This window comes from Eumetopias jubatus, unplaced genomic scaffold (genome assembly GCF_037043125.1).
Source record: "Eumetopias jubatus isolate StellerSeaLion01/CBP00866 unplaced genomic scaffold, mEumJub1_p1.0 scaffold_8, whole genome shotgun sequence".
NCBI lineage: Eukaryota > Metazoa > Chordata > Mammalia > Carnivora > Otariidae > Eumetopias > Eumetopias jubatus.
Window position 1 is genome coordinate 80,818,667 of NW_028274814.1, and position 12,045 is coordinate 80,830,711.

The 12,045-nt window shown below is 58.2% G+C and overlaps 2 protein-coding genes across 7 annotated transcripts; both read left to right on the plus strand.

Annotated features, from left to right (window-relative positions):
- The first annotated feature begins 318 nt into the window (after window positions 1-318).
- Window positions 319-6,935, plus strand: ATG101 (autophagy related 101). Of its 6 annotated transcripts, none has more exons than XM_028125689.2 (4): window positions 319-424; window positions 972-1,092; window positions 3,883-4,210; window positions 6,238-6,935. In XM_028125689.2, exons 3-4 carry the CDS (start codon window positions 3,959-3,961, stop codon window positions 6,640-6,642), a joined length of 657 nt encoding a protein of 218 aa, XP_027981490.1. In that variant the 5' UTR covers window positions 319-424; window positions 972-1,092; window positions 3,883-3,958; the 3' UTR covers window positions 6,643-6,935. The 6 variants fall into 6 exon arrangements, with proteins under 6 accessions (XP_027981490.1, XP_027981489.1, XP_027981493.1 ...); XM_028125688.2 differs by having other exon boundaries at window positions 321-438; XM_028125692.2 differs by lacking the exon at window positions 319-424 and adding an exon at window positions 609-682.
- A 1,913-nt stretch (window positions 6,936-8,848) lies between these two features.
- On the plus strand, window positions 8,849-9,127 carry SMIM41 (small integral membrane protein 41). The gene has a single exon (XM_088025594.1). The coding sequence runs from the start codon at window positions 8,849-8,851 to the stop codon at window positions 9,125-9,127; it is 279 nt and encodes a 92-aa protein (XP_087881720.1).
- Window positions 9,128-12,045: the final 2,918 nt, after the last annotated feature.

Genomic DNA, 12,045 nt, shown 5'->3' on the forward strand with positions numbered 1-12,045 from the left:
TTCTCCAGCATCGTGGGGCCAGGGATTCTGTCTATTATGCACGCTGGACAAGCTAAAGTTTTGCCATCCGTTCAGCATCACGCAGCGCACCGGCCTGGGCTCATCTCCAGGCCACCTCTCCAGATGGCATGCCCTTCATCTTGGGGGATCGGTGCCCAGTCCAGACCCCTGCGCCCAGAGTTGGGGGACCAGACCTGCGTTCCAGAGGGTGGCTCGTCACCGATGACTCCTCTCCGCCTAGGGAGGCGGCACAGAGCGCACTGGCCTCTCCTTCCCCCTCATCTCTATGGCGGAAGTGCGCGGTTCCAGCCGAAACACAACAACATTCTCGGTGGTGGGAGTGAATGGATTCGTCCAAATGAGGGGGATACGTCTCACCATCGAATCAGAAGCTCCGAGAGCTAATCAAGACAAAAAGTAGCAGGTTCTTACGGAGCAGTATGTGGCCCTCTGTGTCCGCTGGCGTGGCTGTAAGGCGGGGCGGGCGGCTGCGCTGCGTCGGGGCCCGTCCGGGCAGTGTTCGCGCTCCCCGCCGGAGGCCCGCGGAGCCGGTGGAACCCGCCCGGCTGCGGGGGGCGGAGGCCCGGACTTCCGCCGCCGGCACCGCCTCCTGTTGCGGTGGTTGGGCGCCGGCGGGAGTGCGGCTGCGCGGCCGTCGGGTCTGGGACGCGGGCTCGGGGAGGTGGGGGAGCGTTCCACCCAACCGTCTGCCCCCTCTCCTTGTGCAAGCGCGGGCACTCCCCGGGCCGGCGGGAGGGACGGCGCGCCTCGAACTCCCGAGCGCGGCCAGGCTGGAGGCGGGGAGGCCCCCCACCCGCACCTCCCGGGACCTCAGGAGGCAGCTCCTCCCCTGGACCCTGGACTTCGGCAGGTCGCGGGTGGTGGCGGTGGGAGACACGGGACCCGGGCGGAAGGTCCTTCCTGGGCCCGCCAGAGTGTCTTGACGCTGAACCTTCTGTTTTTGCTTTTAGGCTCTCTTGCGCTCAGTCGCCAGCGTGGACGTCGAGGCGCACCTGCGGAGGGGGCACCTGCGCGTGAGGAGGAGCAAGGGCATGGTCCGAGCCTGAGGCACCCGCGCTCAAGCCTGTACGCGTAAGTGGGCATGGGGATGCCCTGGGCTCCAGCCTGGCTCTGTCCTCTGCAGACCTGGGCCTTGGGGGTAAAGGAGGGATGAGACTTCCCAGGCCCTGCTCGAGAAGACTCCCTCCTCACCGGAGGCGGGGGTGAGGGCAAGGGGACGGACAAGCTCATCACGGACCAGAGGTGGCTTGCTGTGGGAAGGAGGCTGGGGTTGGTCAATACCGACTTCTTGGAGGAGTGTTGCCTAGAACTGTTCAATAATGAGGGAAGAGCCTGGGCGTGGGGCAAAAGAAAGAAGTGGCCTGGGTGAACGTTTGTGGGGGACCCCAGAGGGGGAAGTGGTGGAAGAAGGGGGAGCTGGGCCAGACCTGGGAGCCTCTAGATGGGAGGCTGTTGAAGGGAAAATACGAGAGGGCGGAAACGAGTGGGAGAGCCCGACTCCTGAGTGTAGGAGAAACCACTCCAGCAACCCTTGGAAGGACCTGGAGGCTCCCGGTCAGGGTGATTTGAGCAGTTACTTTGTACTAGGTTCCAGGCACCGAGTTTCCAGTGATGAGTAGGGTCCAGTCCCTGCCCTCAAGGAACTGTCTGTCAAGTGGGAGAGCTAAGACAGGGTAACGCCCGTGAAGAGACGGCTGCTAGGACAGGTAGACCCGCGCTGGTAGCCGAGCGAGAGGCAGAGCCAGCGTGATCTCCGAGCTGTCCACAGGCTGCCTCGTGTTCACTGCTGAGCACTGCTCTTTAATGGGGATGAGACAAACTGAAATACACTTAGAGGAGAGCTGCCAGATGAGATGTGATGTCCAGCTGGCACGGGGTATGGGGACTGGGGACCTTTAACCTGTGGTAGGGGTGAGGGGTGACGGAAGAGTTGTGTCCAGATATCAGAAAGGCGCATTAGTGGAAAAGCGGTGAGACTTACTCTGTATGGCTCCTGATATCCAAACTGTGGGCAAGGGTTTGAAGCACTGAGGGGCAGATTCCCTCTGTAGAAGGAATACCTGAGTAGAGCTGTCTAAAGATGGAAAGGTCTGGGGTGCCTGGGTGGCTCAGTTGGTTAAGCGACTGCCTTCGGCTCAGGTCATGATCCCGGAGTCCCAGGATCGAGTCCCACATCGGGCTCCTTGCTGAGCAGGGAGCCTGCTTCTCCCTCTGACCCTCCCCCCTCTCACGTACTCTCTCTCTCATTCTCGCTCTCTCAAATAAATAAATAAATCTTTAAAAAAAAATAAAGATGGAAAGGTCTGTGAGAGGTGGTGAGTTTTCCGTCAGGGCAGGTTTGTAAGCTGAACGCTCAGCAAGAAATGTGACTATTCCCTCTCCTTTGGGGCTCATATTCAGATACTTACCAAGGTCTGGATCGCAAGTTTGTTCTTGCCTTCCCACTCGGTCCACCAGTGCTGTATCATAGCCTGTGTTCTCTCTCCGCAACAATGATATCATAATGAATTATGGCTGATACTTACCATTTACAACTGGCCAGGTACTGCTTTAAGCGCTTTACAGATGCTAACTCATCCACTCCCTGGGACAGTCCTTTCAGGGTAGCTTTTATAGATCCCCTTTATATAGATTCGGGAAACTGAGGCACATAGGAGTTAAGTAGCTTGCCCAAGGTCACACCGTGAGCGAGTGGCAGAGCTGGGTTCCCAACCCATGCTGTCTGGCTTTAGAGTTGCTGTTTTTAACCACTATTCTGCTGTGTTTTACGTAGGCGATTTTATTTGATCCTCACAAGAATCCAAATCCAAACAGATAAAACACAGTGATTTGCTTGGTTACAGAGCAAGGTATAGGAGAGCTGGGGTTCGACCCAGGACTGTTGGATGTGGGTCGAACCATCCACACTTTGCACTTCACTCCCTCACATCCCATTGCGCTGCCCCTGTAACTGTCTCTATTGTTGGGGCCTCTAACTGGACTTCTTGCCCAGCCGTTCTGCCTTAAATCTGAGTTTTTACCCTGGAGCCTGGGGATGGCCTTGGCACTAGGTGAGATTGGGCGTGTGTGCGTGTGTCAGTCAGGTGTCAAAGCCCCGTATTCATTTTTTTTTTTTTAAGGTTTATTTATTTATTTGAGAGAGAGAGACCATGAGCAGTGGAGAGGAACAGAGGGAGAGGGAGAAGAGAGCCTGCCGAGGGGCTCCATCCCAGGACCCTGAGATCATGCCCTGAGCCGAAGGCAGACGCTCAACCGACTGAGCCCCGCAGGCGCCCCTCAGTCTTCAGAGTTTTTATTGATTTCTCAGAGCGGTTTCTGGCCACAAAATAGTGAAGAGCGATCCTTTGCCTTTTATCCGGTTAACTTTCTGCTGCACAGATCTGATCTTGGCACAGTGATGCATTGACTCTTCACTGCCCTCAGCACAGCGTCCAAATGCCTTAAGCTGGTCATTCAGGGTCCCAGGCAGCCAGACTCCCATCTTCCTTTTCTTTTCACTCCCGCCTTGTACCCTGGCCAGTCCGGTAGCATTCACCTGCCTTTCTCTCCTCCAGTCCCAAGGCCCTTCAGGAGCAGGGGCCGTGCTCGCCTTGAGCGGCCGGTGCCTGGCAGGTGCCACGCAGCGAGCCTCTGCGGGACACTGCACTGGACGCTGTCCTGAGGTCAAGCCCTGGCTGGTTGGTTGGGCTGGTAACTTTGAAGCTCTCCCTTCCTGATCCCGAGAGTCTTCCTGGTAGTAGTGCTGTTGAAATGCAGAGAAGGGCCACGGAGGCAGAGGCTGGCCGGGCCAGGAGGGAAGTGGACAGGTAACATGCAGATCATTCAGAAGGTGTCAGCTCGCTGACCTGGCTGCTCTTGCAGGGTGGCCCCTGGCTGGGGTGAAGCTCCCCCGTGTTTATTCTTGCCCCGCCCCCGGGTGTGGGCTCCTGGCTGCAGGATGAACTGTCGCTCGGAGGTGCTGGAGGTGTCGGTGGAGGGGCGGCAGGTGGAGGAGGCCATGCTGGCTGTGCTGCACACGGTGCTCCTGCATCGTAGCACGGGCAAGTTCCACTACAAGAAGGAGGGCACCTACTCCATTGGCACCGTGGGCACCCAGGACGTGGACTGTGACTTCATCGACTTCACCTACGTGCGGGTCTCCTCTGAGGAGCTGGACCGTGCCCTGCGCAAAGTTGTCGGGGAATTCAAGGTAGGGGTGTGGCGCAGTGGGCGGCAGGTGGGCCTCGAGTGCCCCTCCACCCTGGCTTGCCCTTGGACCAGCTTACCCTTCCTGAGTGTTCCTGTCAGGTTCTTCCACGGTCTAAGGAACAGGCGTGTTCAGCACTCCTTGCAGGGAGGAGGGCTTTGGGCAGGGGCAGGGGCTGGTAAAAATACCCAGGGAAGGAGAGCAGGCAGCCCTTGCGGCATGGACATCAGCATCGGGTTCCCTTGGGTGCTTATTGCCCACCCCCCGGGCTGGACCTTCTGTCTGACTCTTCAGCTCTCCCTCCCTCCTGACTCCTCTCTGCTTCCACTTTCCCCTTCAGGAAGTTCCTTTCCCCTGGGAAATTCCCGGGGAGGGACGCTTGCAGGGCTCAGGTGCTTGCCGTCCAGCGGGGCGTCCCTTTGGGCAGCGTGGCACGTGTTTCTGTGTACCTGTGGGGGCGGGGAGGAAGGTGGCAGGGACACAGCGGGCTGCTCGTGTTGGTCACCTCAGGCCGTGGGAATTTGTTTTCATTCAGAGTTGCCGTGTTTCACTATTTCAGTGAGTGCCTATTTTGAATTTTCGAGTAAGAGGGAACTCTTTTTAAGGAGGGGAGAGGAGGAGGGTTGTCTGTCCGACTTCCATTCCACAGACGTTTGGAGAGCGCCTACATGGTGCTGGGCGCCATGTGCTCACGGCAGGAGGTGGGCCCTCCCCCCGCCCCGGGCACAGTGTTCCCCCACTCCCACTCCCCAGTCCCTCTTCGAGGGAGGCTATGGTAGTCAGCCGTCTGTCCTCTAGACATCTGTAAGAGGCACGTGGCATATAATGGTTAAGAGCATGGACTCTTGGGGCGCCTGGGTGGCTCAGTCGTTAAGCATCTGCCTTCGGCTCAGGTCATGATCCCAGGGTCCTGGGATCGAGCCCCGCATCGGGCTCCCTGCTCAGCGGGGAGCCTGCTTCTCCCTCTCCCTCTGCCCCTGCTGTGTTCCCTCTCTCGCTGTGTCTCTCCCTGTAAAATAAATAAATAAAATCTTAAAAAAAAAAAGCATGGATTCTGGAGCCAGACTCTACCACCCAACAAGTGTGTGACCTTGGGCAAGTGACTCCACCTCCCTGGCCCTCAGTTTCCCTCTATGTAAAATTGGAATGATAATCGTACCTGCCTCATAGGTATAGGCACTCTGAGGATTAAATGAGTCAGATATGGCAAGTGCTTGAAACAGCCCTGCACCACAGAAAGCATTAGAGAAGTGTTAGCCATTGTGACTACCAGTCAGGGTCCTGTGACCTTTCTTTGTCTACAAAGGGGAGAATTATTCCTTGATGGACGGTTTAGGACTTGAGGGAAGCATCCTTACCCTCGGAGTTGGTCTTAATGCGGATGGAAAGGGGCTTCAGAGTCCCAGCCACCCTAGGAGGGAGGAGTAGGGCCACCACACCCCCTGGAGGTAGGGGATAGGCAGAATTATTGGATGAGATGGTCTCATTTGCTTCTCAGAGGAGAAGAGGGAGAAGCCAGGTCTGGTCTGTCCTTCCCTCCCCCCTTCTGTTTCTTGGTTTCCTTTTTTTCTTTTTTTAAGATTTTATTTATTTGTGAGAGAAAGAGAAGCGGGGGAGGGGCAGAGGGAGAAGCTGACTCCCCCCTGAGCAGGTACCACCCCCGCACCCCCCCTTTGCACATCCCCCCCTTTGGCTCAGTCCCAAAGGCATGTGCTTAACCGACTGAGCCACCCAGGTGCCCCTCTTGGTTTCCTTTTTTCTAATTAAGGATCATTGGGCTTTAATCCCCTCTTCTGCTCTTCTTTAGAGACAGATTTTGTTGGTTTGCTAACTCAAGTTTAGGCTGGCAGTTTGCTGTGTCACTGCACACGAATCCTTCGCCCCCTGTGTGTCTCATTCCCTCCCCTCCCTGAACGACTAGTAAAGCTCAGAGAGCCTAATTTTTACCCGGGGGTGTAGGAAGGAAGCGCTCACGGGGCGAGAGCCCCTCCAAGGTCTTGGCTGCTCATCTGTTACCCCTCCTTCCCCAGGATGCGCTGCGCAACTCTGGGGGTGATGGGCTGGGGCAGATGTCCCTGGAGTTCTATCAGAAGAAGAAGTCTCGCTGGCCTTTCTCGGACGAGTGCATCCCCTGGGAAGTGTGGACGGTGAAGGTGCACGTGGTTGCCCTGGCCACAGAGCAGGAGCGGCAGATCTGCCGGGAGAAGGTGGGCGAGAAGCTCTGCGAGAAGGTCATCAACATTGTGGAGGTGATGAACCGGCACGAGTACCTGCCCAAGATGCCCACGCAGTCGGAGGTGGACAATGTGTTTGACACAGGCTTGCGGGATGTGCAGCCCTACCTCTACAAGATTTCCTTCCAGATCACTGATGCCCTGGGCACCTCGGTCACCACCACCATGCGCAGGCTTATCAAAGACACCCTTGCCCTCTAGGCCTTAACTGGGGCCACGGGTTCTCCTGGATGGCTTGTAGACCCTGGCTTCCGGGGATCGTACTGTGGGGCCCTTGGGGCTCTGGAACCTGCTCCAGGTCCTTGATGAGACTTGGAATGGCCACCCCTGGCTTCCTTGTTTTGTGGCTGCCAGTCTTTGGTCATCTCTTTAACTTTTGCTAATGGTCAAGTCTGGCCTTCACTGTCTCTCTGCATCCCTCTGGGGGTCCCCCTTCCTCCACTGTATGGAAGAGCCATCGCTAGGATGGTGAATAAAGTTGAGAATGCATTTGGGTTGAGCCGTCTCCGGTAGCTTGTGTTCTGCCCTGAAACATTAACACTCCCTGGCAGACCTCTGAGGATGCAGGTGTGTGGTAAGGGCATTATTCCAACATGAAGGGGATGGGGGGAGGGGATAGATTAAAACTGACCAATTCGGTACTCTGTTGGACATTCACATAAGCAGGTGTTAACCACCCAGGTGTCACCGTGGTCAGCCTATGAAAGACGACACAGATCAGGAACTGTTGCTTTTGGATATGATGGCTGTTTCTTCTCCCTAAGGAAGCTGTGATATCCCTGCCTTTTATATTATCTGGTCTGGTTTCATGATGGCCTCAAAGAGTATCTTCTGTGTCTTCAGAGAGCACATACAGGTCCCCACGTGCACCAGAAAGCTCATTTAACTGGGGGTTTCCTTCTCTGGAGAGACTGGCCAACTTGAGACAGGTGTCTGATGACACTTCTTCCAGGTCAGGCTGGCCCTTTCTGGTCAGGACACTGCTTTGTTAACACACTCATTTCTACACCAGCATACTCAAAATCCGTGAACTCCTTGTGTACTTCTGATTTATTCTATACTTTATACTTTTGGGTTGTATGTGGGCAGTTGTACCAGGCTAAATGGAGCGGAGGTGGGGTGGGAGGGGTTTTGCCGGTGGTCCTGGAGCAGGTAGGTAGCCCACGTAGGCAGGAAGTGTTCACACATTTTTCCCATTCCAAGCCCCCGTGGCCCTGTGATACTTCACAACAGATCTTGCGAAGTCTTGCCCTTGATCTCTGGGGCATTGGGAGAACTCAGGAGGTTCTTAAGGCTTTGGAGTTGGGGAAGGCCGTTTCTAGCAGGTCCTCGATGGTGTGTAATCCCTACCTGGCCTGCTGCAGTCTGGGGATCTTCTTTTCCTCCTAGCTAGCCATCAGCTAATCCCCTTCTGAGTGGTTGGTTGGCTGATAGAGTTAGTTGTTTGTTGGCCGTGACTTAGTTTTTAAAAAGAGAGCTCCAGGTTGCTGTCTTGCAGGAGACCTGAGCAGGAGGGTCTTCCCTCCGTCCCAGCTTTTTGAGACTTTCTACTTTACTGCAGCCAGACTCTGCTCTACCCCGACCCCAGGTTGGCCGTGGGACACCCCGCAGGAAGTGAGCTCCCCTTGGTGGACAGGACAGTAACCTTTCCATTCCTTTTGGCATTATGATTTCCCAGAGGTAGGGGACTGATTTACTCAAGGCTGGAACAGGAGCCCTGGTGACTCAAATCTGCTTTCTCATCAGTAGGTAACTTGACCTCTGGGGCCTGAGCAGAGGAATGGGGATAGGACTTGAAGTTCCCCTGCCCTCTGGCTCTCCTTGCTGTGGGCCCAAGGAGGCACTGGCCTGCTTGTCCAACTCCAAGAGGCTCCCAGAAGGGACGATGGAGGAGTAAGGATCTGTGCCCCTCAGGTCCCGGAGGCTGCTCATTTGCCTCCTGTTCCAGTGGCCACCTGGGCCACCTGGCAGTATTGAGCTTTGGCTCAGGGACAGCCGGAGAATGCTTGCTTGTCTTGTGTCCTTTTTAGTGGGGCAGCACCCCCCACCAGCACCTGGGGTGGGGTCCGGAAGATTTTTTTTCAGTTCTGAGGGAGGTGCCGTCTCTTGACTTCCTTTGCCAGGGGAGAGGGAAAGCCTTGGGCACCGGACTCTGGCTTTGGCTGGTTGGGTGCAGGGGTGGGTTCCCACGCGTGGGTGTGGAGGCCTTTGGGACAAGAAGAAATACTCCAGCCCCGGGAGTCTGGGCTATAGTCCCAGCTGGAGGAGCTCTGCGCGCAGGGTGGGAGCCAACAGCGCCTGGGATCCGCCCCGCGGGCCCCTCCCCTATGCAGCCGAGGCCCGCCCGCTGGGGGTCCCGTACATCTGGCCCTCCCGCGCCCATCTGGGCAGCCAGCCGGGCCGTAGCATGAACGGCTCCCGGGCGGGCGCTGGGGCCCCGGCCACCTGGCTGAGCTCCTGCTGCAACCAGTCGGGGGTGCCGCCACCGGAGCCCCCAGAGGGGCCGCGCGTCGTGCAGGCGGCGGTGCTGGGCGTGCTGTCGCTGCTGGTGCTCTTCGGGGTCCTGTTCCTGGGCGGCGGCCTCCTCCTCCGCGCCCAGGGCCTCACGGCGATGCTGGTCAGCGAGTGGCGCGCGTCCCGCGAGGCCGAGCCCGGCGGCGCCAGCGGAGGCGAGGACGACTCCTAGGCGCCCGTGCGCTCGAGAGTCGCGGCCTCCAGGCGGCCTGGGACTCGGCACCCGACGGCTACTGCGGAGCGGGGGTGCCGCGTCCTCCGCCGAGGCTGGCACCCGCTCAGGTGAGAGCGGGGGGCAGCTCTTCAGCGATTCGGGTTCGCCCTGCACGTCCACCGGGTGGGCCCTGCGGCTGCCCCACCCGTGTCCTCTGTGAGGGGGAGGCAGGGCGGATCAGAGGAGGGCTTCTGGAGGGGGCCGCAGTGTGCTTTGGAGCCCCTCCCTGCCCGTACCCAACTCCCGCTTTGCCCCAGCCCCACCCGGAGCTAAGGGCCAGCTCAGCCGTGGCCCAGCACGCCCATGCCTCTGGGAGGCTAAAGGAGACACTGCCACAGAAACTTCGACAACCCGGGCCTTCGGCTTCTGCTTCCTCCGCCTCTCCTTCCTGAAGCCTTGTCCCTAGACAGGGATCTGAGTAAGATTCCTCACTGTGGCCTCCCTTTGGAGGCAGAGATGGGAGTATGGGTCCTGTTTTATGGCAGAGCCAGGGGCCTGGATGACTCTGGGGGATGGGGAGGTGTGGCGGTGTCCCCCCTCCCCCAGACCCTGTTCTGGTGTGTGTGGGGGGGGTGGGGGTGGGCAGGTGTGGCCCAGAGCACTGAGCTTTGCGATATGTGTGGGGAAGGTGGTGGATGGCAAGGTTCCTGACAGCTGGGGAACCTCATGAGCACATTGCTGTAGGAAGCCGGGACTGAGGATTCTCAGCTGTGGGGGCTCCATCTGGCTTTCCTGTCTCTGACTCTCCAAGGACAAGAACCATCTGGAGGGAAGGGCCTGGGTGGCCTAAATACAAGGTAATTCCAGGCCAAGGCTACCTTGGGGGGAGCCACAGGGGTTGGGCAGGGAAGCCTTCACTGTCTCTCTCTGCTCAGTGTTGTACCTGTGGGCTCCTGGGAGGTTTCTGCGGGGCTCTTCTTTCGGGGTGCCTCTGACCTGTTGCTTGCCAAGGGCAGAGGCAGGGTCCCAGCTTCCCTCTGAGAAGGGAGTCAGTGCTGTGAGGGGAGGCTGGGGAGCGGAAGGTGACGGCGTGGGCGGGGTGCGGCTGAGCAGCTGCAAAGCTGACGACGTGTGATCCCTGCACAGAGCAGCCCAGGATTTAGCACTAATCCCGGGCAGTTGTACCACGCTGGCCTTGCTGATCTGTGGACTTCTCACCTCACGGACGCCGCTGCCGCCCCCTCGGAGAGAGGGCTGGCCAGGGCGGTGAGGGGCGTGAGCGTATGACTGCTTCTGGCATCAGGGCAGGGGGCCAGACCTGGGGCCCCGGGCCACTTCCCTTTGCGGCGTGCCCGACGAGGGGTGAGAATGCCCTCTTTTTATTGTATCCAGGTGCCTTTGCCCCCTTGCCTGATAACATTCTGCTGTTTTTCGACCCTTTCTCCGCCCTGTGCTCTTCTCTCCTGCCCACAGCCGGGATAGAGGAATTTCCAGATCCACTATGAACCCTTCATTTTGCAAATGGGGGCACTCAGAGAGAAGAAAGTGACATGCTCCAGTGAGTGACAGAGCCGAACGAAGCCTGAGGCTCCTGATTCTGAGCTCAGGGGGTGGGGGCGTCCCTGAGCGAGAAGGCTCCTCCTTGGGTCATTCCTCTTGCTCTGTCCTTGATTTCCCGCCACTCTTGGAGATGCTGATGCAAAATATGACCTCTCTCCGTGAAAGAATGAACCGTCGCATACACACCCCTATTTGGCCTATGGAATCTGGGACTGGAACCCCAAGCCCCCATGTTACTGCCTCCCTCTTGACCCTTCTTCCCCAGCGGCCTTGTTAGATTGCCTTTTATTGCTAGGTACAGCCTTCCAGCTGCTGGTAGCTGTTCTCCAGCCAGCAGGGCTCAGCTTTCCCTTGGCCTGAACCTGAGGGTGGGGGTGGGCTCACACGGTCAGCTGGAGTATGGTATCCATGGAAGACACTCCAGGGGGACGGAGGAGAGGGGTCAGAGGTGAGGGTGATGACTTTGGATTGGCGTTTGGATTCAAGTCTGGGTGGTGGTAGGGGTGTGGAAAGATCTGGTAGAGGGAAGGGTGGTGTCCCCGGTGTCATGTGTCTGCTGGAGTCGGGGGGCGGGTACCGAGGGGGTAGGCAAAGGCTTTCTTTATCCAACTTCCTGCCTCTGCTGTCCCTTCAGCTCAGTGCTGGGAGAGCCCGGCCGTGGCCTGTGCCGGGGACCTCGATGTTCCTGGGGGAAGATACTGGGATGTTTGCTGTGGAACTCTGACCCTGGCCAAGGCTGTCTGACTGAGTGAGGAGGAAGAAGATTCAGAGAATTGGGGAACGAGTGCTGCTGTCTTCCCATCTCTCAGGCCGCAGCTTGGAGTGACAGGTGGGGGGTGGGTGAGTGTGGTTTGAGGGCCATGGAGCAAGGCTGGGCATCTGGACCCCCAGCAGGCTCCATTAGCCTGCACTGTCCCTGAGGGAAAGGCTGGGGCCACAGATGGGTGATCTTGCCTTAACCTTCCTGTGGCCTGTGAGTTTCACCATGAGCTGGAAAGGGCTGTTGGGGGGTTGATCCAGGCCATTCCTCAGCGAAGATGGGGGGGGGGCTCTCTGTTACAGATTCTTGAGCCTCGCGTGGTCTGTCTCCCAGAGAGCTTTGCCACCAGCCTGCAGCACCGGGGAGCTCCTGCTGCCTTTGATCCCTGAGCGGTGCAGACAAGACTGGGAGAAAGCTGGCTTGTGGTGAGGCCTCCACCTGCGATCCTGATCCTTGCACTCAGCCCCGCCTCTCGTTTGCTCTGTCCGTTCAGCCTCCTGCAGTACCCGTGGACGTGGGGCTGGGAGGTCAGCGCTCCAGGGATGAGCGAGCCCCCTGAGCAGCTGCTGCATGTCTGGGGCGCCGGAGTGTGCACGTACACCCTGGGTGCTCAGTG

Bases quoted from the DNA above. Each gene is read 5' to 3' on its own strand.
- SMIM41 (XM_088025594.1), top strand. From the start codon at position 8,849: ATGAACGGCTCCCGGGCGGGCGCTGGGGCCCCGGCCACCTGGCTGAGC.
- ATG101 (XM_028125689.2), top strand. From the start codon at position 3,959: ATGAACTGTCGCTCGGAGGTGCTGGAGGTGTCGGTGGAGGGGCGGCAG. The intron at 4,211-6,237 runs GTAGGGGTGTGG...CTCCTTCCCCAG, and splicing joins AAGTTGTCGGGGAATTCAAG to GATGCGCTGCGCAACTCTGG.